The 26,941-nt window shown below is 39.8% G+C and overlaps 1 protein-coding gene across 1 annotated transcript in view; it reads left to right on the top strand.

Annotated features, from left to right (window-relative positions):
• Positions 1 to 3,377: 3,377 nt before the first annotated feature.
• TWF2 (twinfilin actin binding protein 2) overlaps positions 3,378 to 26,941 on the top strand; it is a 68,946-nt gene continuing 45,382 nt past the window's right edge. The window contains exons 1-2 of the mRNA XM_039342587.1: positions 3,378 to 3,633; positions 18,548 to 18,625. Coding sequence (XP_039198521.1) covers positions 3,393 to 3,633; positions 18,548 to 18,625 — 319 coding nt within the window. The 5' untranslated portion in view covers positions 3,378 to 3,392. The remainder of the gene's footprint in view (positions 3,634 to 18,547; positions 18,626 to 26,941) is intronic.

Genomic DNA, 26,941 nt, shown 5'->3' with positions numbered 1-26,941 from the left:
AAAAGTTTTAAGCTTGATTTAGTGAACTAACTGTTATTACTAGATTTACACAATGTTCTGAAGATGGTAGAGGACAGGAAGACCTGGAGGAACATTGTCATGGGGTCACGATGGGTCGGACACGACTTCGCAATTAACAACAACAACAACAACACAATGTTCTAGTGGTCTTTATGCAGAAGTTGGTCTTTGCGGAGGGGCTGAATAAATCATTATCAGACATGTTTTAGGGCAGCAGTTCTCAAGTATTTCTTGATTTTAATTTCCAGTATAGTTAATAGAGATAGGAGAGCCCATTTGGTGTAGTGGTTTTAAGGCACCTCATTAGAAACCTGAAGAACATGAGTTCTATTTCTGCCTTAGGCTCAAAGACCACTGGCTAGTCACTATGTCTCAGCTCTAGGAAACAGGCAATTGCAAATTGCTTCGGAAATCTTGGAATGATCTTGTCAGCAATAAACTCTGACTCAGCGGGATGGATGGATAGATGGATGGACAGATAGATCCCATATAAATTAAAGCTCTTTGGGGTCCTCAATCATTTTTATGATTATAAAGGGATCCAAATCTTTTGCGAACTGTGCTCTAGTGCAGGGGTCCTCGACCTTGTCAACTTTAAGATTTGTGGACTTCAACTCCCAGAATTTCTCAGCCAGCTGAATTCTGGGAGTTGAAGTCCACAAGTCTTAAAGTTGACAAGGTTGAGGACTCCTGCTCTAGTGGATCCCGCACGGAGCAGAGGACTGCACAAGATGATTGCTATAGTCATTTCTAATTGTAATTCTATGAAAACTCACCTAAATCATATTATGACTTAATAATATGATAACCAGGATTTAGAAAATCTAAAAAAGTGTGTTGAGAATCAAATTACATTGATATTCATAACAGAATGAAAAAAAATCTAGCAATCAGTAAGGTACTGAACTAGACTTTCAGAAACTGAAGAACGAAAAATAACTCTTATATATCCCTTAATCTGTTTGGTAACATCTAAACACGGAACACGACATCATTTTTGCAAAATATCCTAATTAAAGAAACAGAAGAACCATTAATGCTTTTTCAAGCTATGAAGAAGCAATCCAATTATCTGCTGCCAGAACAAAACAAACACAGATTCTTCCCATAGGAAGAAGAAATTGACAGCCAAATGATTCCCATGGAAAAGTTACTGAATTCTCAGTGAAACTCCTTTGTAAGATGAAGCCATTATTTTTAATTCAGCTTTGTATGCCCTGGCTTTCTGCATCTATAATCTCCTGCCAATTAGAGTCAATAAACACCCAAAGCATTAGTAAAAACAAATGTACTTCTGTATCCTTTCTTTGTCTAAAGGACTTAAATTGCAGATCTTTGTAACATGGCTTCTATTGATTAGAGTGATCCTCTCCGGGCTTTCATCACTTGTGTCTTCTTTCAGCTCATCTCCGTTTTCCCTTTTGATGGACTCTGCAGTTCCAGCTGTCACTTGAGGGGAACTCTTCCTGTTAAACAGCATCCGACAGGCTCTTAGCTATAGAGATTTAAATAGCCCTCTTATCACCGTATATTTCTTACAGGAGGTTTATTTTTATTTTCTTTCACCAACCTCTAGAATACCTCCTTACAAAAGTTAACACTCCTAACTTTAGAATGACTCTGTATGCCTTTTTGGTTGAGTAAATATCTTTTTTGGAAAAACATGAGATATCAAACTACTGAGAGATATAAAGCATATGGTATGAGTTCTAAATCACTATTGCTGAAAGGAAAAACCATATAACATTGGGCTGATTGGAAACTTACAATCCACCCAAAGTATATTCTTTTTTTATTCCATATAATTTTATTTCACTGTTCTTCAACTTGTAATCTCAGTATATGTTTCTTTTTGAGTTACCCAAACTCTCAAACTATAAATGCACATAGACACACAATCTTAAGCAAGACTAACCCCTCATTATTACAGCAATATCCATTCTAATAACAGTTTTTATATTGTGGGCAGGGTGAGAAAATAAGGCTAGCAGAGTGACAAGAGTTTTTAAATGAAAAACTTAATAAAAACATTTCTTAAATCAGGCATGTCAAATTGCCGACCCACAAGCCAGATGCATCATGCTGAAACCGTGCCCATCCCATTGCTGGAGAAAAAGTCCCCATTCGTCGCACGACATCACGTGACATTGCGAGTTTGACATGCCTGTCTTAAATAAACTTTTACCTAACTCAATGTTTAGAGATCTTTTTTCCAAAAACTATCTGTTCAGGTAAATTATGAATGTACATTATGTACCTCTGTTTATCAGTGACTACAACAAAGAATCTGAAAACAAAAAAAAAGGTAGATACTACAAATATTATCCTGTCTTTGCAGCCCACCCTCCCCAATGCTGGTTACTCTTCCTGGGGTTTGGCCTTAGCAATACAGCTGCAATTAACACTGAGTTTATCTGACAAGGTAGCGTGGGCTAGCTGCCTTGCTAATTGTCACTATGATGCTTTGGAAGAAAATAATCAGGAGAAAGACAGCAAAGCCAGTGAGAAACAGACACTGGGAGTCTTTGGAAGATGGGGAACAGTTGAGGGGGGAGGGGAGGAGAATATAGAGACATAGGAAAAGCTCTGCGAATACATACTGCTATGGTAGATACCTTATTACCTTATTTTCCAAAATGGGCAGTACACCTTAAGACTATATTTTATATCTCACAGCCTACATTTATGCATTGCAGGGCAATACTGTAGCACCATAGGCAATGCAGTTGTTTTTCAGACATGTGAGCTACTAAACTTTTAACTGAAGAGCATATCCCAACTGATCTTCCAATTTCATCCAAACCATTAAACCGTTATTCTTAGATTTATTTTATTTTTTACATTCCACTTTTATTGTCCCAAAAGTGCTTTTTCAAAAGACAACTGGACTTTGATTTTCCTTGAAGACGGTTCACTTCTTATCTAATAAGCTTCTTCAGTTCTGACTGAATGGTGGATGATATCTTCCACCATTCAGTCAGAACTGAAGAAGCTTCTTCATCCCACTTTTATTATTTTTACAAATAATTCAACACAGCACAAATATCCAGCACATCCTTCTTCCCCACAACCACCATAGTTAGGTGGGATGGGCTAAGAGAGAATTGACTTAAAGTCACCCAGCTAGCTTTTATAAAACTAGAACTCATGCTCTCCTGGGTTTTAGCCTGGTGCCTTAACCATTAGACCAAACTGGCTCTGAACAGCTCAGAAGGGCCAAAGCCATTCCACGCCACATTATTTCAGGCGTCTCTTCCTCCTCCGTAAGGACCAGAAACCTGGGGTGCGTTGGCTGGGGCTGCGTCCCACAGTGTCTCCCTCCCCTGCTCCCACACGGCGGAGCTCTCGCTCTAGGTCCGGGGGCGACAGCAATGAATGGAGGCCTCGCTACAGCACCGCCCCTCATCTCGGTGCGCCGCTCGCTTGGCGACAAGCTCGGCCTTGCCTCGGGCGGCTCTCGCCCAGCCCCGTCAGCTCCAGTCAGCAGGAACCCGGAAGCAGGCGGTGCTGCAACCAAGCCGTTTCCTGCGCCAGAGTCGGAGACGGGGCTGAGTTACAATCTGGTGAAGCGGAGCAGCTGCGGAGCCATGACTCACCAGACCGGCATCCACGGTAGTAAAACGGGGACCCCGGGGGGGGGCTGCTGTTACACCTTTTGTGCCGCCCCGGAGCGCTTCCCTCCGAAGCCGGTTGCGAGCGGCCCGCCCAAGCCGCCGCTGCCCATTCATGTCTGTTTCCCCGCTTTGCCTTGACGACTGGCTGTCCTCTCGCGCAAACCTCCATTATTCTGCCCTCCGGCTCTGTTCCCTATCCCAGGGTCGGAGAGAAGGGGCGCTGATACGCAGCTCGGCCTCGGGTCATTCAGACGACTCTTCCTCCCGGTTGAGTCCCTTGGTCTTTCCCGCCTGCGGTTTTGACCCATCTGCCTGTGCGGTGGAAGTGGGAGGCTTTTGAAGCAGGAGGGCACCTTTACAATGAAAAGTAATTCCTAGAAATCTCGCTCGATGCTGTTGTGGGTGGCCGTGATTGCCAAGGATATCCCACTGCGCCCCATATTTTTTCTGACATGATAGTCATCAGCCAGTATGCGTTTATTCAGAAGGTTGCCTACACCATTTATTTGAAGGTTAAAGGCATCATTTCCTCAGGTCTTACTCATCTGGATGTTCTAGCAAACTTGGGCACAGTGATCCTTGCTAACCTATCATTCTACTCTGAATTGCTCTTGTGAATTGCTGATACTCGGCTATATATATATTCATATTCAGATCTGAATAGAAGGCTCTTTCTTTCATTTCATGTCTTTGGGTGCAGTTGCTGATGGAATATTGTGGGTACTCATGGCATTTCTCCATTCTGCAATGGACCTGAGATGTGGCAGCCTGTTCTGGTTGCTGCTCTATAATTGCTTAACATGTTGGCTCTGCAGTGTGAATCATAATTGCCGGAGCCATTTCCTCCACCACATGGAAGCAGCTCTATGGTTTTACAGTATATCTCTGCTTCCTTGTATCTTTAGCATCCAGAGGCTAAATCTTACCGGTGTCTTTCTGCATGCTAGGATTTTGTTGAAATGCAGCACAGGATTACCATGCTACAAGAAGTAACTATAATTAAAGATTTGACTTGGAAAGCTGTCAGTAAATTATGCGTATATCAGCTGCACAAATCAAATAGGGGTTATTATAATTGGCCCATCCTGCACCCCTCTCCAGCTCTCCCCCAAGTCCTTACCTTGCTTTGCAATGCACTGTGAACTTCCAGTTTACAGTGTCAGGCCATGGAAATACATATGAGGCCTAGTCTACTTATTGATAATACAACCTCTTAGATGCACTATTTCAATAGTTGGAGGTGTTGCATGCTGCTAATTTTAAGTGCATTACATTCAACAGTGCGATCTGCATAAACTGATATAACCCAAAAGAGTGAGAGACTGATAGTAGATCAGCAAAGGTGCAATTTGATGTAACAGGATGAACCTGAGTTGCAAGAACTGTGTTTAGAAACCAGGAAAATATCAGTGAGTGGTAGTGCTCAGAACTTGTAAAAGTAGCAGTGTTGCTGGCTGTGCTTAGATTAAGTTAGATGCTGGATTGACTGAATGGTTAGATGAAAAGCACATCTGCATTTTCTCTGAAAGAACAATCTCATGGATAGTGATAGTTTAAGCTTCATTAGCAATCATTATGCTTGTTACAGTTTTCTAGGCTTCTTGGATTTGATAAAATTCTGATATTTTAAGCAATTCCCTTTCAGTTAGGGTAGATTTGGCAAGCAAGATTACAGTAATAACAATCTAAGGTCTATTCATAAACTAGTAGGTAAGCATGGAGATATTTAACTGCTTTCATCACAATGGAATATAAACATTTTAAATAATTATTTTATTCCAACTTTCTTCCAAGGATTTTATCTCTTAATATTTTTGTCTCCTATTATGTTATCCACATATCAAGGTTTGACTAAAAAGCAGTGGCTGATACTCACCTGGTAAGTTTTATGGCTCAGTTGAGATAATGAATTTGGACCCACAGTCCTGTTTCTGGTTCAGAACCGTTCATTGTGCCACTTCATTATGGTAACTAAAAGTGTACAGTCAGTCCTTGACTTACAACCACAGTTGAGCCCAAAATTTCTGTTGTTAAACAAGACATTTGTTAAGTGAATTTTGCCCTATTTTACTGCCTTTCTTGCCACAGTTGTTCAGTGAATCATTGCAGTTATTAATAACATGGTTGTTAATCAAATCTGGCTTCCCCATTGAGTTTGCTGATCACAAGGTTGCAAAAGCTGACCACATGACCCCAGGACACTGCAACCTTCATTAATAAGAGCCAATTGCCAAGCATCCAAATTTTGATCATGTGACCATAGGGATGCTGCAACGGTCGTAAGTGTAAATAACAGCCATCAGTCACTTTTTTCAGTGCAGTGGTAACTTCAAACAGTCACTAAATGAACAGTTGTAAGTTGAGGACTACCTCTATTAATATTGAAGCTTATGCATATAGTGTCTTTGCAGCTGATTTAACAATATTGTACCACAAGGGAGGTATGTGTGTCGGTATGTATGTTAGGAAGAACTATGGTATGTTAGTATGTGGTTTTTTGTCCTGCAAACTATTTTGAGCTGTGTTACTTGGGCTGGGCTTGCTCGTCCCTGATCTGCCATTCATTAATTATTTAGTTGGGTTTTTATGTCATTTCAGTCTTTTAATCAGCTCAGTTTTCAGTTCTAATAACTAGGATGAAAACTGTAAAATGGTAAGCAATGGCATCATACTGTAATCAATAACATAACAGAATAATAGTAATAATAATAATAATAATAGCAAAACATCAAATAATACCTATGGAACGTCTAATCATCTGGTATTGCCTTTCAGCCCCAAGAGCAGCTAAATTACAAGTCTCCTACTTTGCCACAAGCCTCAAATAGCCTTCTGATATAATAATAGGGACGAAGACTTAATATCCATTTGATGTCGTATAATCAAGCAATCAAAAGAGCTAGCTGCTTTCCTGACTGATTTTCCCCTAAAACTGAAATATGTTCTTGCTGTTTCTCTTAAAGGTTTTTGCCATATACTCTTGAGGGGTTTATTTATTTATTTTTTAATTTCTTATCATCTCTAGAGCCAGTTTGGTGTAATGGTTAAGATACTAGGCTAGTAACCTGGAGACTGAATTGTAGTCCTGCCTTAAACACAAAGCCAGCTACTTGACTGTGGGTCAGTCACTGTCTTCTCAGCTCTAGAAATGTGGCAGTAGCAAATCACTTCCAAAATCCTGCCAAGAGAACTGCAAGGACTTGCCTAGACAGTCTCCTGGAGTCAGTCATGACTCAAAAGTATATACACAGAGCATATCTTACACTATTTTCTGTCAGAGTTTATACTATGTTCTCATTAGGAAACGAGGATCTTTTTTCATCCTCTTTTTCACAAATCTTTCATTTCTGTGGTCAGCTGTACCTTGTTATGGTAAAGTGTTGGGAGACAGTTTCCCACTTGCCTGCATGCAAAATGTAATAGCTTTCTACAATAGTCATTCTTTTCTTTTAGTTCATGGTCACTGCCTTGGATTAAATCAAGTACAGATAGTCCTTGTTTTACAACCATTTGTTTAGTAACCGTTTGAAGTTATAACAGCACTGGAAAAAATGTCTTATGATTGCTGCAGCATCCCCATGGTCATGTGATCAAAATTTGGGTACTTGGCAATAGTTGCACTGTCCCAGGGACACATTACCACCATTTGTCAGCTGGCTTCAGCATGCAAAGTCAATGGGAGAAGCCAGATTCGCTGAGTGATTGCATGATGCCCTTAACAACTCCAGTGAATCACTTAAGAGTAACAAGAGGTCATAAAAAAGGAAACACAACTCACTTAACAACTGCCTTGATTAGCAAGGGAAATTTTGTGCTCAATAGTAGTCCTAAGTCAGGGGTCGGCAGCCTTGGCTCTTTTATGACTCGTGGACTTCAACTTATTTGTTGTAGTTACACAATTATACCAAGTCATCCCACTTTTTAATTCCCAAAAATGCCTACAATGGTAATCCATCAGAATCATGGTGTTGGATAAATAGTGGTCCCAAACCTCTACACATAAATGTAAAATCAAAGGATGGATGCAGTTATTGTTCCATCTTCTAAATATTTTGTTTTTTTAATGCACTTTTCATGTTGTTCTACCTAGCTCTTCGGTCTCTTGAGAGAAATGCACAGAATACTAGTTTCAGTCTAGCTATATTAACCAAGCATAACTATCTTATTCTGCTTCTGCAACTAATTGCATTGATTGAAAGAAACATTCTTTGATGTAGGGTAAACTCTAAAAATAATTACTGTTTACCCAGAGAGTTTAATTATTAATATATATTTTATGTGCAAGGTTATCATTACATTATATTACAGCACTGTGTAGCCTTTTTTTTTACTTTTTATTACATGCTTGTGGGGATCTTCTTAAAACTTTGCCTTCTGTTCTAAATTATAATTATAATCTATTGGGTTTGTTCTCATGGATTAGTAGTCCACTGATATTACAATACTATAATATAATGAGTATTCCACTGTGGATGAGTAGATAAATTTCTAATATGAATCGTAACCCACAGTTTACACCTGACAGTTATCTTTACATATGGCAAATCATACAAAATTATCACAATTTAGCATGACATTAATCCTTAAAATGACATTTGGGTAACAGATAGAAGTTGATTAGGTTGTGATTAAAGAGAGCTAGTCCTCTTACTTGTATGACTAAATAGAGAAGGTAAACCAGTAAGAATCAAATGGAGTAATGCTGATGTGCAAACTGGAACAAAACTTGACTTAATACAAAAAATTATTCTTCCCTTTCCTATCTCTTCGTCCTTTAGTGCCAGGAACAAGATATGATGCTAATATTTGCTTTTTCTTTCCATTAATCCTTGTTAGTTGTTGTGTATGGACCAGAAATTACAGTTTGCTTCATACCTATTTCATAACCTGTGGTTTGCAGTTGGCTTGATTAGAAACAGATCGATTTGTTGGAACAGGATATCCTGTATTTTTGCATTAATCAGGTTTGTGAAAAATGAAATTAAACACAATGGAATCTCTCTGAGAGGTGAGTCATGGAGAACATAATACCCCAATTCAAGTTGCTGCTTGTGCACACAGTTCTAATCTGTACAGAATTATGGGTAAACCAGCACATTTGTGGAATTGTGTTTCTTATTCAAAGGTGTTAACTATTCTGCTGTTTCATGTAGGAAATAATCAGTTTTGATCCCCTGCAAAAGTGTTTCTGCTGCTCATACCTTTTTTGCTTATACTGTCAAATTGCCCTAGCAAAGGCCTTTGGATAAAAGCCATGAGTCAAATCCTGTTAAGTATTATTATGCAAATATGTCTGAAGGAAAACAGAAGTGAAGCATATTGATTTTTTCCCTTTTTACTTCCTTTTCTATAGCTGAGAAATGCTCAGAAATTAGTTTTCTGGGATATCTGTACATTTGCATATTTGAAGTAGTGAATGACCTGAGCGCAGATGATTCTATGTGATGTTTTATGGAAGCTTGTTTTTAAAGCTGTTTACCACATAGATTGAACCAAAGTAATCAGGCAGGTTGAATGACATCCACAGTAATACTTCAAAATATTTTTTAATACCTTTGCCATTTCACAGGCTTACTTTAGGCCAGTGTTTCTCAATCTTGACAATTTTAAGGCATGTGGACTTCAACTCCCAGAATTCCACAGCCAGCATTGCTGGCTGTGGAATTCTGGGAGTTGAAGTCCACATGCCTTAAAATTGTCAAGGTTGAGAAACACTGCTTTAGGCTGATTGTCCAGCCTGTACTACTTGGGACTGAAGAGGCAAAGTCATGGTAATGACTAATGATTCATCATGAAGGGATTCATAAAATTCTAACATGAAAAAGAGAAAAAGAAGTTAGATCTCTTCTGGCCTAGCATCCATTTAAATATGTACAGAGGGGTATATTGGGCTATAATGAGTCACATATTATTTGGAAACCAACTGAAGGCCCCAAGGCATATACTGTATTCTGCATGATGGAGTTTACATTTTAGTACTTCTTTCAGGTACAGTATTTGGTATCATCAGGGCAAAAAGGGAAGCTGGACTTAATTTTTTTCCTTGACAGTAATTACTTCTTTGAGTTCTTGTAAGCTTTTGCTTATATCAGTGATTATATAAAAGAGTTCCTTTTACTGGCTTCTTTTTGGTTACCTTCCATTTTCAAAACATCAGGTCATCTCCAATGGCTCTTGCCTCTGCATTATTAACTGTTGACTGTTACTTCACTGTAGTTATCTTTAACAGTATTAGCTTTCTATGTGCAGAAAAACCTTTTTAGATAAGCAGTGTCTTCCTGTATTTTAAAGTAGCATATGCCACAAAGACTGTGCCATGACCTATTTCTGCACACATACATTAGTGTCCCAGGGGATGGTTTCAATTTCACTTATTTGTCCTCCACTCACCTCCAGCTGTGTGGCCCGATTCCTAACTGGCCACTGACTGGACCAGGGGGTTGGGGACCCCTGCTTTAGATGACCGCTGACAGAATGGTGCATCTATTTTTGTGCTGCTTGATCTCTCACAATTTTCAGTGCCATTTGACCATGATATCCCTCTTGACCACCTTCCAGAATTGGGATTAGTGGGCTTCATTTTATGGCAGTTCTTTTCCTTCCTCTTCCTAATTTCTCTGTTAGCAGTGATAAACTGACCTTGAAACAGGTCATAGTATGCCCAGAACAGAGTTCTGGCATCTTTTTTGGATGGAATCTTGTAGGGTAGGCAAGGCGGGTTGTATGATGTGTGTGAGTTTCGGCTCCTTTTTTTCTTTTTCTTTTCACTTCCTTGAAATATTGACCTTCTCAATGATACATTGGCACCGAAATGTAAGCTATTTGGGAGCATCATTATAAGCAAATCAGGTGGATCTGAGATATTATCCATCCTCTCCCTGAGTTATATAAAAAGGGAAACTAGAACATAGTGTTCTGTAAGACTGTGATTAAACTTCCTCAGTTACTCCTTTGGATTTAACTTCATCTAAACTTCATTGTCTTATAAGCCTTCACTTGGGGCTTATAATTCTTCAGAAACATTAGAGAATCAGGATCAAGTAAATATTCAAGTTAGTTGTTTGCCTCAGTCAGATATTGATAGTAATTTTGATCCTTGAGACCATTACAGTAATGATGCTGACTAACTTTACCCTTAGATATAATAAACACAGGATACCAGCAGGCAAATATTGCCTTATACAATCAGTTGCTTTCAGTATTAAACTTTTGTAACATGGAGGTTGATATCTGACCGCTGTCAGCTATATGGGGGAAATTATTGATATTAGCTATTCTTTCTGCAAGTTGGTTGTACCAAGCGAAAGTTCTCACAGTATTGTTCTATTCCAAATATTCAGTTCTCTCCAAATCTGCATGGAATATCTGACATGCCATAGCTCTAGAGTGGTGGGTGTAATATGGTCCAGTCTCCAGATATGCCTTGTGTTTGTAAAAAAAACACAAAAAAAACCATAGATTTGATAGACATTTGTATTTGCCATTATGAAGGAAAGGCACAAATGTTCTGTGACTTCCATGATAATTTTTGGACAGCCCTGCTGAGAGCAGAGATACATGTAAAAGAAGATGTAACAACTGAAGGAAATCGGAGAAAGAAGAAGAGCCATTTGAAGTAAGTTCAAAACAAGAGTACATTAAGCAAAGCTGTCATATGGAACTAGAAATTTGGTGTTTTGGAAATCCATCACAAGTAGGACCTTGAAATAATGTATTAATTGCACTACCTATTTTTCAAACCATGAATTGGAAATGAACGCAGCTATTTGAAGTCGTTTTAACGGTCATCACATCCAGTAGATTAAAGATTGATAGACAGAGGCTCAAGTGTCCTATTAGGAGGACAGAATGATTTGAATCAGGAAGGCATCCATTTCAGAGTTCATGTATTATTGAATCAGAAGTGGTTGGTTACTGCTGGTAGACAGAACAAGAAATGCTCCCAGTATGATACCGTATATCTGTGAAAAGAGTATGTGCTTACACTTGTGATTAATGAATCAATATCGCTGGCACAGGTTTTGAAGAAGCTAGGACAAGCAAACTGTGGAGACAGTTTCATTTTCAGTTGAAACTATAGCAAAGTGATATAATTTTTTTTTTGTCTGTTCAATCATGTCAGATTTTCGGAGACTGCCTGAATAAGTCCCTACCGTTTTCTTGGCAAGGTTTTTCAGAAGTGGTTTGCCACTGTCTCTTTCCTTGAGCTGAGAGAAAGTGACTGGCCCAAGGTCACCCAGGTGGCTTCATGACCAAGGCAGGAGTAGAACTCACAGTCTCCCACTTTCTAGCTTGACGCCTTAAACACTGCTCCAAAGTGGCTCTTTGGATAAATACATTGTTCTAACAATGGAGACCTAATGTTTTGCTTTTGCTTTTAAATAGAGCCTTTATACAAACAATGGCATTAATCCAAATCCTTAAATCATTTACCCTATCTCCTTAGAAATGAGGCATAGATTTTTGTTGGTACCTTCTGAATTTCTGCAAAGATAGCAATAGCACTTAGACTTATATACCACTTTATAGTGCTTTACAGCCCTCTCTAAGCAGTTTTACAGAGTCAGTACATTGCTTCCAACGATTCTGGGTCCTCATTTTACTGACCTTGGAAGGATGGAAGGCTGAGTCAACCTTGAGTTGATCAGGATCGAACTGCTAGCGGTCAGCAATGAGTTAGCCTGCAGTACTGCATTCTAAACACTGCGCCACCATGACTCTAAGCAAAGCCATTTGCTTGACATTTGTCTGTCGCTTACTCTTTTCTTCTATAAGCAAGGAAATTTTCAGACTCGCCATTTAGATATACTACTGAAGTCTGTCTGACATCAAAGATTTCACCTGGCACAATTATCTGCATGGCTTCATCTGTATTTTCACAGTGCTAAAATCCAGTCACCTCAACTTTATTAAATAAACAAAAAAGAGGGTGAGACTTTGTACTAAAAACAAATGTTTTTTGTCTTGTTCCATTCACGCATTCACTTTTCATTCCATTTATCAATTCATGCATTCAACTTTCTTGTTTACAGATGCAGGACTATCTCTTTCAAAATTATTCTTCTTGTCCAGTCTATAAGTCCTAAGTAGGAATGTTGAAGGTTCCTCCCCTGTGCGAGATTCAGGAAAGGTGGAAAACATGTGGTTTTTCATTGTAACACCAATCCTTCGGAATAGCCTTCCTTGGAAACTTGAATAGTGCCTTCGCTCCTGATTTTTAGAAAGATAATTAAAAATACAGTTTTAGAGGTTAAGATCAGATAATGAAGGCAGTGAAAATGATGTTTGGAATATGAGTTCAAATTTTGATGATTTTTTATTATTAATTCCTTTGTTATGATATGCAGATAGCCCTCAACTTACGACCATTCATTTAACAACTGCTCAAAGTTATGACAGTACTGAAAACAGTGACTTACAACCAGTCCTTGAACTTATGGTCGTTGCAGCTTCCCCAGGGTCACCTGATTGTGATTCAGGCACTTGGCAGCTGGCATGTATCTATGGTGATTGTGTTTATCATTTATGACCTTCCCAGGAGGCTTCTGACAATCTCAGCGAGGAAGCTGAATTTGTTACACAATTGTAGCAAACAAAAAACCAAAACCAAAAAGGTCATAAAATTGGGCATGGCTCACTTAACAACCCCATTGTTTAACAATGTAAGTTCTAGTCACAATTGTGGTTGTAAGTTGAGGACTACCTATATGGATTCTGCTATGGTTAAAGTATTGTCTAGACCAGAGGTCCCCAACTTCGGCCACATTATGACTTGTGGACTTCAACTCCCAGAATTCCTCAGCCAGCCATGCTGGCTGAGGAGTTCTGGGAGTTGAAGTCTACAAGTCATAAAGTGGCCAAGGTTGAGGACCCCTGGTCTAGATACTCAGGTTTAGCTGTAAACCACCATGAGTTTTGTGGAGTGTGGTATATGAATATACAAGTAATACTGATTTCCTTGACTTTGACTAAGCAAAAAAGCAAGAACTTCTGAACCTTTCTGTCTCTTTCTCTTTTCAGAGAGGAAATGCTATGTTTTTACCCAGTGCCACAAACTATTTATTTGACATTCATTTGTCTTAGTGCCAGGAGTGCCAATTCTCAGTGTATACAGTGATAGTATAAATCAGGGGTCCCCAACCTCCACTCCGTGGACCAGTACTAGGCCCCAGCATGCCAGCAATCGGTCGGCACAAACAAGCAAAGCCCCATCTGCGGGATAGCACACAAAACCACACCCTCTGGTCCGTGGAAAAACCTCTCTCCACGGAACCGGTCCCTGGTGCCCAAAAGGTTGGGGACCTCTGGTATAAATAGATATTTCTTCAGAATTTCTTTCAAAATGCAATACAGTCATATAGTAACAATAAACCTTTTAATATTTCTAAAGAACCACATTTGATTAATATGTGAAAACAGCCTTAGGACACTGCTGCTGCTTTTAGAGAGGAAGGAAGAAGCCGTAGCTTGCAGCTCTGCAGATAAATTGGTTTCCTGATCTGTGAGGAACTGCTTGTTCCATGCTGCACTCTTTGTCTGATAGAAATATCATGGCTGGAAAATTTTACTAAAACATCAAATTCATTCACTAAAGACTTGTATGAGTATTGTGCAAAAGCAAGGGCAAGAGTAGCTATGGTAATCCTGACATTGTTGAGCTATAAATCCCAGCATTCCTTGGAAGCATGGCTTGCGGTGAGGGATACTCGGAAATGGTAGTCTAACATTTAACACCATACAAACAGCAGTGAGTAAAGGAATGCCAGAGATTGCCTGCCTTTATACTAAGCTTGATTTCGGCATAGCATACTTGGTGAACCCAACATTTGTGGTTTATTTAACCAAGCAATCAATGATTCTGCTTAGCCTTTTACCCACTCACTCACTCACTCGTACTGAAATATTTCTGAGCTAGATGTTTCATAGCCTTCATTCCACACACCTGCACAACTCCTGGATTTTCTTTCTCATTTTGGAAGAATGTGGACCAAGGCACTCCTTTTGTCACTGCTCTTTATACAGTGTCAACAAACAAAGCTAAAGGATCTGTGGTCTTTGTATACAGAATTATGAAACAAAAAGAAAACAGTTTAGACTGCAGGATGTAAAAGAGGATGGGATACATGTGCTCTCTCTCCTTATTTGGCTTGTTTTGCTGGAAAGATTCTAGGCTGAGCAAGCCATCGGTTTAACTTCTGTGGTTGCTGTTTGACAGGGATCTACTTAAAGGGCCTTTAATGCATTATGTAGCTGCTCCTTAATGCTTGTCCTACACCAGGGGTCTTCAAACTTGGCCCTTTTATGACTGCGGACTTCAACTCTCAGAATACCTCAGCCAGTGTGCCAGGCCGAGGAAAGGACCAAGTTTGAAGACCCCTGACCCCTCCCTACCTTCCCCAAAGTCTCCTGTCATGCACAGCTGGCCTCAGGACTGTGTTTCTTTCATTTGAGGCCAGAAACAGTGAGGAAGTGTTCTTGATTGCCCTTATCCTAGTGCCTAATGGAAGGAGGGTGGCTTATTTATATGCTTTATTGTCTTAAAATGTTGTTGATTGTGTTATGAAGTTGTGTAAGAAAGAATACAGAAATAAAATCTCCCTTCAGGCAAAGAGGGGTTAGGAAAACAAACTAGAAAAACTACTAATTCTCTTCCTCACCCTTGACCTCCAGGCAGGACCAGAAGGCATATAGGGGGAAGGAATGGAACACAGCACAAGTGAGGGCTTGAAGTGGGGAGAAAATGTTCTACTAAACCTGCAGTTGGCCCTAAAATCAACACCATGGTATCCATTTTTTTATAGCTGTCTTTTGAATTCCTCTTTTGCCTTGAATTTCCTTTGATTGATTTTGTGCCATCAAATAATATTTTTGCTCCTAGCAATCACATAGATAGATTTTCTCCATGACAATCTGTCCCTAACCTGGCCTTTCAGGTCTTCCAACAGTGCATTCATCACCACTGAAACTAACTTCACCTATCTTGCTGCTGATCGTCCTCTTTCCTTCTATCTTTTCCAACATTAGAGCCTTCTTCAGAGAGCTACATCTTCCTATAGGATTTATATAGAAATGCACCAATCCAGAGATTGGCATCTTGGGAATATTGGCTTTCATTAACAATACAAATGTATTGACTTATTTATTAAATAGCATACCTCATCACTGATAGAGTGGGACTTGAAAAACTACTGGTAAATTCAAAGAACAAACACCTGAGGTACTTTTGGGCTTCACGAAGCTAGGCGAATGTGATGGTTCTGAGATCTCTCCAGCTTTTTCCTCCCTATTCTGTGGTTCAGAACTCACTTCTCATCATGTTTTTGCAATATAAATGTGTGTTTGTGTGCCTGCTGAAAGCCAGACTGATGACAGACATCTTTGGATGGCTGTGTGTACAGTTTCCTTGTTATACAGAAACGTCATAAAGATGAGTTTTGAGATGAAATAATTTTCCTTATAGCACGTCTGCATTTGATGTCCTCTTTGATGTCAGTAGGGAATGCAGTGGAACAGATACTGCTTTTGTGTTGGTTGATCCTGAGACGTGCTTAGTGATTGCCCCAGCAACCCTTCAGAGCAGCTGTTTGCTAACAAGCGACACCGTAATAGCTTCCTTTTCTAAGGCAGAGAAACTAGGTGTTAACTGGGGTATTTATTTTTCACTTTGCAAATGGCATTGCGCCTTAGGTTTTTCCTGCAAGGGGTCTCTGTTATTAAAACTGATTAAGCACACCAGATTGTAACACACTTACTGACAAGAGATTCATTTTGGAAAGCTTATAGATTCATATAATTGTTGATAAATTTTGTACATTAACCATGACTTTCTTAAAAATGGTCATTAATTGTATACATTTCTGAAATGCGTCTATGGCAGGGGTAGGCAACCCAAAACACTCAAAGAGCCACTTGGACCTGTTTCCCACCAAAAACAAAACACCGGGAGCCGCAAAACCCTTTTGATATCTAAAATGAAGATAACACTGCATATATCCTTTTTTACCTTTATTATAGGTGTGTGTGTGTGTGTGTGTGTGTGTGTGTGTGTGCGCACACACACACACACACATTAAAAATAAAAGTAAAAATATGACTCTTGGGAATATCCATACTATTAAAACAATGATCACCAAGAGAATGCTTTAAGAGAATAAAATTACATACACACATAGGTAAAAAAAGGATATATGCAGTGTTATCTTCATTTTAGATGTCAAAAGGGTCTCTCTCTCTCTGTCTCTCTCCCTCTCTATATGCCCTTGGTCTGCCACTCCTCTTCCCCCACTCTCTTTCTTTCTCTCTCTCTTTCCCCCCCCCTCTCTCTCTCCCCCTCCCCCCCTCTCTCTTTCTCTCTCTCTCTTTCTCCCTCCCCTCCTATCTGCTGCTCACCTGGCAAGCTTCAAGCTGTTGTCCAACAAGCTCAGGGGTAAGCAACCTCGTCTCTTTTATGACTCATGGACTTCAACTCCCAGAATTCCTGAGTCAGCCTAGCTGGTCTAGCTAGCTCTCTCCTGCCCTTCCTGCTTCCTGCAGAGATGCAGCAAAGGGAGGAGCTCCGCCCAGTAAGCTTTTCAGCTCCTCGGAGAACACTGTGAGTGCACTCTGTTTTACACACACACACGCACACAAACACACACACACACACACACAGAGAGAGAGAGAGAAGCAGGAAAGTGTAATTGCCTTTCTCTGTCTCCGTCTCTCTCTGCAAAGGCAGAGGAAGCTGGAAGCCACAGGGGAAGGCTCAAAGAGCCGCATGCGGCTCCAGAGCCGCAGGTTGCCGACCTGTGGTCTATGGGAAGTTTATTATTTAACCCTTCCAATTACAGTTTGCGATCCTATTTCCTGTGTGTGGATAGGAGAACAGATGTTTTATTTAAATAATGATTTTCTGCATAGTAGTGTCGTATTTTGGAAAGAAGGATTATAACTAAAAGTGGTGGAAAGATGAAAATAATTTCTGACAGGTGAGCCACAAATTGGTGTATTTAGTACTGCAGTTATTTTAATTACACCAATGATATTGGTGACATTGTAGTTTTCCTATTATAGCATTTGTGCTCTCAATGAAATGAGATCAATGTGTATCAAGTTCTCATCTGGGCATGCCAATCTTTGGTGAAATGTATTAAGAACATTTGGGAGAATTACATCATCCAACCAAAGTAATCCAATCCATTTTTTTTTTTTTTTGTATGAAAAGTAATGCTATCTGCTTTCTTCAATAATTGCACTGTAAGTGGTTATTGGTTTTGTGGGTATGGATGCTTTGTTGTTGTTTAAATTTGGTAGCAATGGAAACCTTACCAGCTACCATACTTTCAGGGTCATAAAAACTATCCTTGAAGGATCCACATCAGAAAGGCAGAGGACAAATGCGGGCAGCTCTAGTTCTGATTTCTATATAAATGTTTTTCCTCAGCAACCTGCCCAGCCTGGAGTGGGGGGATGTCAAAGGCTTCTGCGTGGGACATCTACAGCAAAATATGTCTGTCACAGGAGTAAAATCAGAGGGGTTTTTCCTGCCCATCTTCATCCCATTTTCCAGCCATCCTCTCAGCCTGTCTGGACTGCACAGCAGGATATGCTGTACATTTAATAAACTGTCACTTGAGCCCACCTTGCTTTTGGAAGCCAACGGACTGCTAAATTTGGGATATTATGTTTGCCCCAGCCAAGTATCAAGTTCTCTGGATCACATGTGCTTCCAGCTGGCATTTAACTCTGGAACCTCTGTGAAAGTGAAATGCATACTTCCCCAGACAGCCTTGATTAGAACTAGGGAAGTCTGCTCCTTTTTTTCCATTGTACTAGTCTTTTACTCTCCGGTTTCTCTCGGTTTTCTTTTCTTTTCTGTTTTTGGGGAATAACTGGGATTCAGATTCTGATCAGCATGTTTCTGATTCTTTTAGCCACTACGGAATTAAAGGACTTTTTTGCAAAGGCTCGGAATGGTTCAATCCGTCTCATCAAAATCGTAATTGAGGATGGTAAGTTTTCATTTCCTTGACATTTTCAACCAGATTGTTTAAGCTGTTCTGCACTTTCCCAGCATCAATTTTTATGGAGTACAGTGGTGGGCTTTGTGCATTCAACCTTTCAGTGAGCAATTCTGGTGGAAGCTGCTGTAATATTCAGGACCAACAAGTGTGATGCCAGGTAACAAGTGTGGAATCAACATAGCTGTACATTCAAAAAAGCAAATAATGTTGTTAGTTGTTCCTCCTCTTGGCTTCTTTTCCAACAATTCTCCTTGAGGTACATTGTGCATTCATGTTTTCAATAATTATTCCCATGAGAATCCTGGGAAAAATAAACAGAAACTCAGTAGCTGGAATAAAGGTGTTGTTGTCTGGCCAAGACACGAAAACTTGTTTTCTAATGTGATGGTTTTTCAGTAAAGCAGTTCTGTCCCAGATGTCACTTTTTAAATTACCTTCGAAGTGTATGTCTTTTGGTGCAAAGTTCAGTAAGAACTCCCGCACAGTTTGTCAGCATTGCCTTAGTTGTAATATTGTCCAAGAGTGGATCCTATTAAGTTCAATATGCTTAAACCAGATTAGCAGATATAGGAATGTTCAGGTTTATGAAATGGTTTTGTTTGTTTTTATCTGTTTAGATTTTTTTTTCCTGTTAACTCCTTTTAGCAAAAGCCTGTGGGTTACATTCAGCTCTCCGTACCCCTTTAGTAGAGGAGTAGACAAAGCCAACATTTGGGAATTGATGTTTGGGGTGGAATGGAAATATGTTTTAAAGGGCAGAATTGCTATCTGAAGCTTTGTAGGCACCAAGACATTCACTTCATACTTTAAAATCTTCAAATTCTGAATCCCTGGGGTTTCTCCTAATTGAGAACATAATTCTGCAAAGGTGATAACACACCTTTCACTCCTTAAAACTCATATCAATTTCTTATAACCCCAGAAACTAGGTCCTGCCTACTCTGGTGATCTTCTGAGGTTAATGGTTCTGCCACCTGTATCTCCTGTCTTGAGCTCAAAGTTAAAATGGAAAGAAAATAGCCCATCTAAAGATCTGAGCTGAGCCCCACTGAACAAAGAGCACCCATGTAGTGTAAAAAAAGCTACTGATCTGTCTAAAAGTGATTACCCAGTAATACCTATTACGCTTTGACTGTTGGCTCTTTAATATTGGATTACCAAGCCAAATGTAACCGTGTAGGGGAGAAGAGTAAAGTGTTTCTCAACCTGGACAACTTAAAAAGGGATGGACTGCAATTCCCAGATTTCCCTAGCCAGTATGCTAGGGGAACTCCAGTTCTGATTCCTATGTAAATATTTTTCCTCAGCAACCTGCCCAGCCTGGGGTGGGGGGTTGTCAAAGGCTTCTGTGTGGGACATCTGCAGCAAAATATACTTGCTAACGTTTGTTCATTTTATGAAGGAGCCTCCATTCATGTAACAGCCCCTCCCAATTTTAATAATCCAAACATTAAATTTTCTCCATGAGAAGCACACTTTTGTTTTTCCAAATTGTTTATAGTCTTGTTTACTGGAGATGAGTTACATCCTGATGGAATGCCATCCCTATATCACCTTTCAAATGTTCATCTTCCATCCTGCCCTAATATGTTTATTCTGTTGCAGTGGATAGATGATGAGTCAGGAAGGTAAAAATTTATTCATGACTATAGGCTATCCTAGTATTTTTCAAATAGTAGTCTAGATCTGTATACACTAGAATTCTTATTATCTAAATTGCTTGAACATTCAGATTATTATGACAGTCTCATTAGATTCCTATGTAAATTTCACTACAGGTAGTCCTTGACTTATGACAACAATTAAGCCCAGAATTATGGTTGTAAGTCATGGTGATCATTAAGCAAGGTGCCCATGTGATCGCCTCATTTAATGACCACCATCCCGGCTCTCCCCATTGCAGTCATTAAGCAGAGCACAGGGTACCTTGGGCTGGGAGGCTGGTGCAGACTGTACTGCAGCACTTCCCTAGCTTACACATGAGCTGGCTTGGGTTTCCCAGGGCCTCCTCCACCCCTTGAGGCAACTTTTGCACAGGTATCTGCTCCACTGGTTTCATATCAAGCACCTGAATGTTGTTTATGTAACCAGAGGGCAGTGCAGCAGCTGTAACTTAAGGTAAAGGTTGTAATTTCCTTCATGCAGCGCTATTATAATTTCAAATGGTTGCTGAACAAATGGTTGTAAGTCAAGGACTACCTGTATTCTATATTTATCCTTTTGATTTAAGTTGTTTCTCTACATACACAGACACATTCATTAGATTCATGGTTTTTTTTTCCATTTTTAAATTTAAATTACATTCTTTTGCATTCTTTTACATCTATTTGGCAGTTTATGTGGAGACAAATCCTTACATATTTTAGGTTATTTCCAATATGCATGTTATTGCATGCAATTCTATTTGTAGAACTGCAGTATACTTTTGCAAGTTATTTTAATATGCAGTTTTGTATGTTACTTTAATTAATACCCTTAGTGTTTGTACAGTATACCCTTCCCTAATACATATTTTAAGGCATGATATCAAAAGGTGATTATGTTTCAGTTTACCCATGTATTCAAGAAAGACAGATTAAATCAGTCCCCAGTTTCTTTTCCACCCTTACTGTAAAACTCTTTGAGTTTCCCCATTGGCTTAGGAATGATGACAGTTTGTCAGTTTATTTAAAGTAGAAGTGTTTTAGATGTTTCTCCACTTAGCTTACCAGCCCTCTAAAAATAGGCAAAGTCTCATACTCCTTCCTGGAACAAGATTTTCCAAAGAATGCAGGAGAACTTTCATCCACTATTAAGTAGGGAAAATCTAGGCAGTGCTTCTGTTGAATACTCTTTAGAAGGTTTAGATCTTATCTAAAGCTCAGATGGAACATGACCTTCCCTTCCATGTCACTGATGTTATTGTTGGCTATCTAGAACAAGTAGATGCATTTCTATGAATGCAAGCTAGGAAGCTTTCTTAATCATTAGTGGAAGAGGTATTTATATCTGTGTGACGTGCCACTCTAAAACCTGAGGGCTTATGGGGTACTGACGTAAAAGGAATTTAAATAATGAGTCTAATATCTATATTTGGTGAACAGATAGTATGAGGGCAATGTAGATAGAGGACAAATACTGAGATAATGGAACAGAGGACAAACCTTAAGAAGTGCTAGCCATAGCCAACTTAGCGTGAGCTCAGAAGCTAAACTGGGTTAGAAACTGCCTGGAAATCCTTAGGTGAGATTAGCACGTTGAAAAAAAAAAATTCAGAAGAAAGCAATATCAAATGGCAATACCAAGAAAACTTACATCACCAAAAGTCAATCTTGAGTTGAGGGGGTCTTTACCATTTTTAAGGGGGACAGACACATAAATGAAGAACTCTGTTTTAGAGATTCTTAATAATGTGGAAGGAAGGTGACCAAAAAAGTTATTTAAGGAAGTTGCCCACTTGTTTTAATTGAACAGACTAGAAATCTGCTGTTGCTATTATAACACAAATGCTGTTTTAACATGAATTATTTTAATGACTTTAAGAAAAGTATATCTTAATTTTTTTTAGTTGCCTTGAAAGTATGTGCAGCAATTATATTCTTTGGAGCTGATTTTTGCCTCATGCTAGCTTTCAAACAACTTTCCCCGTGTGGAATGCATGTATGCAGATGCTTTTGAGGTGTTCCAAGCTAATTGTGTGATTATCAGTGGGACTTGCGCTTATGACTCCATGTCTTTTGTGTGTTTGCTGTAAGAGGAGGGTTGATGTATGTACTGACATAAAAGCATGGGAGGGTCTCTCATTTGTGGGGAGAACCTAGTAGTAGAGACAGAGATCACTCAGAGCACCCCTTCACTTCCCTGGGCGTTATTTTGATGAATGGGAGAAATTCTGAATTTCCTTTGCTGTTGATGAAAACTGACATCTTTTAGTGCAAACTACACCCCATCCAATGGGCATTTATTTTTATAGTATAATAAGGATAGAAAATTTTTCAATTTTGCTTTTGTTTTAATCAATGGAAGTTTTTAAGAAGAGACTGGACAGCGATTTGTCCGAAATGGTATAGGGTTTCCTGCCTGAACAGATGACCTTAGATGGACTAGATCAGTGGTTCTCAACCTTTCTAATGCCGCGACCCCATAATACAGTTCCCCATGTTGTGGTGACCCCCAACCACTTATACATCACCGGGTGCCAGGGGCGTGGCCAAAGAAAAGGGGGAAAAATGGCGGACAGCCTTGTTTGGCGACCCCCGTGAAATGGTCATTCGACCCCAAATGGGGTCCCGACCCACAGGTTGAGAACCACTGGACTAGATGACCTCCAACATCCCTTCCAACATTATTATTGTTGTTGTTGTTGTTGCTGTTGTCCCATGACATATCTATACCAGAAGCTTTCTCTTTGCCATCATCAATTTACTATCCATTTACAAATCATCATCAAGCCACTTAAGAACTTAAATGTTTCTCTGCCTCTGCTTTGGTTGTTTTTTGATTGGATAGAAAGAATTCTACAGAAAAGAACAATTCCTGGCTCTGAGAAACATCAAAAATCCATCTGACAGGCATTAAAAATATGACAGCTGACTCCTGAACAATACAACAACAGGTTCAAATTGATTTCCATCCTTGGCTTACAGAGTGTTCAAGGAATTCAGAGTCATTTCAGCAGTCCCTGGTAATTGTATCAGTAATGCGAGCTGCTCCAGGAAAATTATTTCTATGGAATGTACTTTTATTGGCTATTAAGGGGGGAGGTATAATATTTTCCCAGCTTTCAATTGGCTAAATTGGGGTTTATAAAACAGTGTCTTGTGGAACTTGATGTTATTGAGAGGTGTGGGGGAGAGGGAGAGAGAGGGGGGGTTACTTGCAGGGAGTGTATAGAAATTTTTCTAAGGAGAGGTAACATTCCATTCTCCTGGGAGAGGTAGGATGATATGCTCTTGAAAATCTATCACTTTGTCTCTTGATCAAGGGTTCTAAGGGTTTTTCTTTCAACTAATAAGTTCTGTGGTCTGAAACCATTTGAAAATCCTTCCCTTGAATGATTTGTCTTGATAGAAGTAGATCTTTGAGTATTGTCTTCAAAGTCTGACCATCCCTCCATTTTTTTTAAAATGCTAACTTTCTTCACTTTCATTCATTGTTTCTGATGATGTATAACATACCATTTCCTTAAGGAATTACCAGTTGAGAAAGGAATCTTCAAAACAATATTTTCAGTAAAGAAAATTGACAGGAAAAAGTTAAATGCAATCACATTCAGTGAAAATGCTAAATTGCATTCAGTGAGAATGAAGTTGTTCTCCCAGCTTTCAAAAGAGGAGAGGAGTTTTAAACAACTTTGCCCATGTGGAATGAGTATATGAAGCTGCTTATGGGATATTCCAAGTTAATTGTATGATCTTTTTAGTATCTTTTTCTGACAGTCCTCCAGAGAGGTAGGGCTAAATACACTGAGCACCAAGTGCCGAATGCTAAGTAAAGAGCTGAAGTGCCTCAGTTAACAGCATTTGTATACTGTTTATCCACTAGATCAGTGGTGGCGAACCTATGGCACACGTGCCAGAGGCGGCACTCAGAGCCCTCTCTGTGGGCACGTTCGCCATGCCCCGGAGATGGCAACCGTCCCTCTTCAACCAGCCGCCCACTAACTCGCCGAGGTCCCACATGGCTGGATGCATCCCAGCACCCATGTGCTCGCTGGCCTCTGTATGCAGGGGCTGATGCTGTCAGGAAGCAGCCGCCCCGGCCCCTGCCTCGCCTTGCCCTGTGACAATGGCACCCCCGCCCTGTCTCACCTTGCCTCGCCTCACCCCACAGGACGAGCCTTCTGCCCACCGCCTCACTGCCAGAGACCCCCTGGATCTCCCCCAACCCTGCCCAGCCCCCACAGGCATCCCTCCCCACGAACAACATTGAGGTGACCACGCTCACCTTGGCCACACCCACCCAATCTGCCATGACTACCACAGCCACACCCATTCAGTGGGCCATGCCCACCTGGCACCCGGTGATAAGTAAGTGGGTTTTGGGTTGCAGTTTGGGCACTCGGTGTCTAAAAGGTTCGCCATCACTGCACTAGATGATGGTACAATATGTCATGGCCTTCTTAGATTGGTTGGGAATTCTGGAAATTACAGTCATTTAGAAGAAACCAGACAAGGAAAGACAGGTGACAAAAGTTACAGTGAACATCAGTGAAACTGGTATCTTTCTATGCTGGGACCCCAATGTTTGAATAAGTAGGTGAGAGTTTCTGGCAAACTTAAATTCTGTGTGCTATAACTGATTTCAGAGAGTAGGCTCTCCAAAATTCAGAGGGATCTCAATTTGCTACACGTGGAGTGCTCTCTAAGACAGAGGTCCCCAACCTTTTGGGCACCAGGGACCGGTTCCGCGGAGAGAGGTTTTTCCAAGGACTGGAGGGGGCGTGGTTTCATGTACTGCCTGCATCCCTTGGGTGGGGCTTGGGGCCCAGTACCGGTCCACGGACTAGGGGTTGGGGACCCTTGCTCTAAGACATTCAGAAAAATATTTAAATTTTCTTCTTTAGCCCTACCTTTCTCCACTTTTGTTAACATACTGACTTCTGCTAGAACAGAGTATCCCATTCAACTGCCTATGCATATTCTAATCTATTCTGCTCTGTATTCCATAAGACAAAAATACAATAGAACCACTGAACTCTGGTATAGAAAAAACTTTTTAATAAATACAACTTAGCTTTTGTCAATCCTCTGTTGACATCGTCAGAGTTGGTAATCAGTGGTTAGAGAAAACTGCTTATATAGCTAGATGGCTGTTTAATGAAGCGCGCGGGCATTCCGTCTGCCTCTATTGGCCAGTGTTCGCCTCAAACATCCCTCAATCATCGTGTTGGTCTGAAGTACTTCCTTCGATCCTGCAAAGGGGTGTGTTAATGTCTCCCTTACTCTACTCACTATGCCCTCTTGCCTTTCCGTGAGTAAACGCCCAGTTTATCTTCTTCTGACTGCAGATTGTTAAATGGGTAAACGTGCCCTCAAAAGCATCTTTTCTAAATAAGAGCAAAAATTGGCAAGACAAAAGCTATGTTACATAAATGGTTTCCTTCTTTTCTTTTTTAAAATCTTTGACAGTCTTTTTTTTAAATTAAAGTTGTCATTTGTCCAAAGTATTTTCTTTTGTTTTACAGAGATTCTTGCCCTCAAGTTTTAATTACTTGCTTCTGAAGAAAATTTTCAAATTTTTAAAAAGAAAGTAAAATTGAATGGAAAAAAAAACATAGAAATTAGAAAAGTTCAAATGACAGAAGCATCTAAATAATTGGAATTAAAATAATATTGCCTGCAAGGATCACCATCTGTGTGTGCCTTTGTTGAAAAAGGGGGAGCTTGCAGGTTTTCAGGGTTTCCAGACATGGTCAGCCAAGCAATAAAACCAGTTTTCTCTAAATATTGAGACATTACAGTATCTGGAGTCTGCAATGAGAAGGTAGGTTTATCCTGAGATCAGTGCACTTTCTTCCAAAGCTTTACACAGCCTCTAACATTTTCCCACAATCATAGAAGCTAAATGGTTTTATAAGAATTTTTATCCCAGATCTTTTGTATGCGGAAAGTGCTAACATGGATGATCTGCTATTTCTTAGTATAGCCCCATTCATTCATACAGAGAAGCTAAATAAGGAATGCCTGGAACATCTCTAAAATAATCCATAAGTGGCCTGAATATCATATGTGGTTACTTAATGCTTGACCATCATTACAGATACAAAATGTAAGATAAACTAAGACCTCTGAGCATTCATTCTACTGTTAATCCCATTCTGTTGGTTCACTTTATAGCCAGTATGCTGTAGTGAAGTTGTTAGAAAAAGATTTAGCTTTTTGGGGCAGGGGGGGGAATGTGGGGATGGTTGAAAGGGAGAAGAACCACATTACTGTAATCAGACTTAATTTTGCATCTCGGTATAGGATATCTGTGATATAGTTAGAAAAACTGATGTTTAGCAGTTAGATTCAAGTCTCTTCATCATTGCAATGTATGATTGGATCGTTCAAAGTTTTTTTTCCCTCCCATGATTTCAGTCATATTAGTTATTTCACCTCTGTTTTGAAAAAAAAAATCCTCCTCTCTAAGCCTCAAGTTAAGGTGTGTCTAATGTACAGAAACAAAGTTTATCCATAGCCCAAAGATTGGAAAGACTTGTACCAAATTAAGCAAGAAGTAACTGTAATCTGTAGTGAGTCACCAGAGTCATCACTGATTTCAGGGAGTTGGCTCATGACTTAGATGGAGTTGGCTGCTCTCCATTCCTCAGAATGTTTGAAC

This window comes from Crotalus tigris, unplaced genomic scaffold, assembly GCF_016545835.1.
Source record: "Crotalus tigris isolate CLP2741 ecotype Arizona unplaced genomic scaffold, ASM1654583v1 scf7180000017800.2534000, whole genome shotgun sequence".
Lineage (NCBI taxonomy): Eukaryota > Metazoa > Chordata > Lepidosauria > Squamata > Viperidae > Crotalus > Crotalus tigris.
The sequence above is the reverse complement of the archived record's forward strand: the minus strand, read 5'-3'. Positions and strand labels throughout refer to the sequence as shown.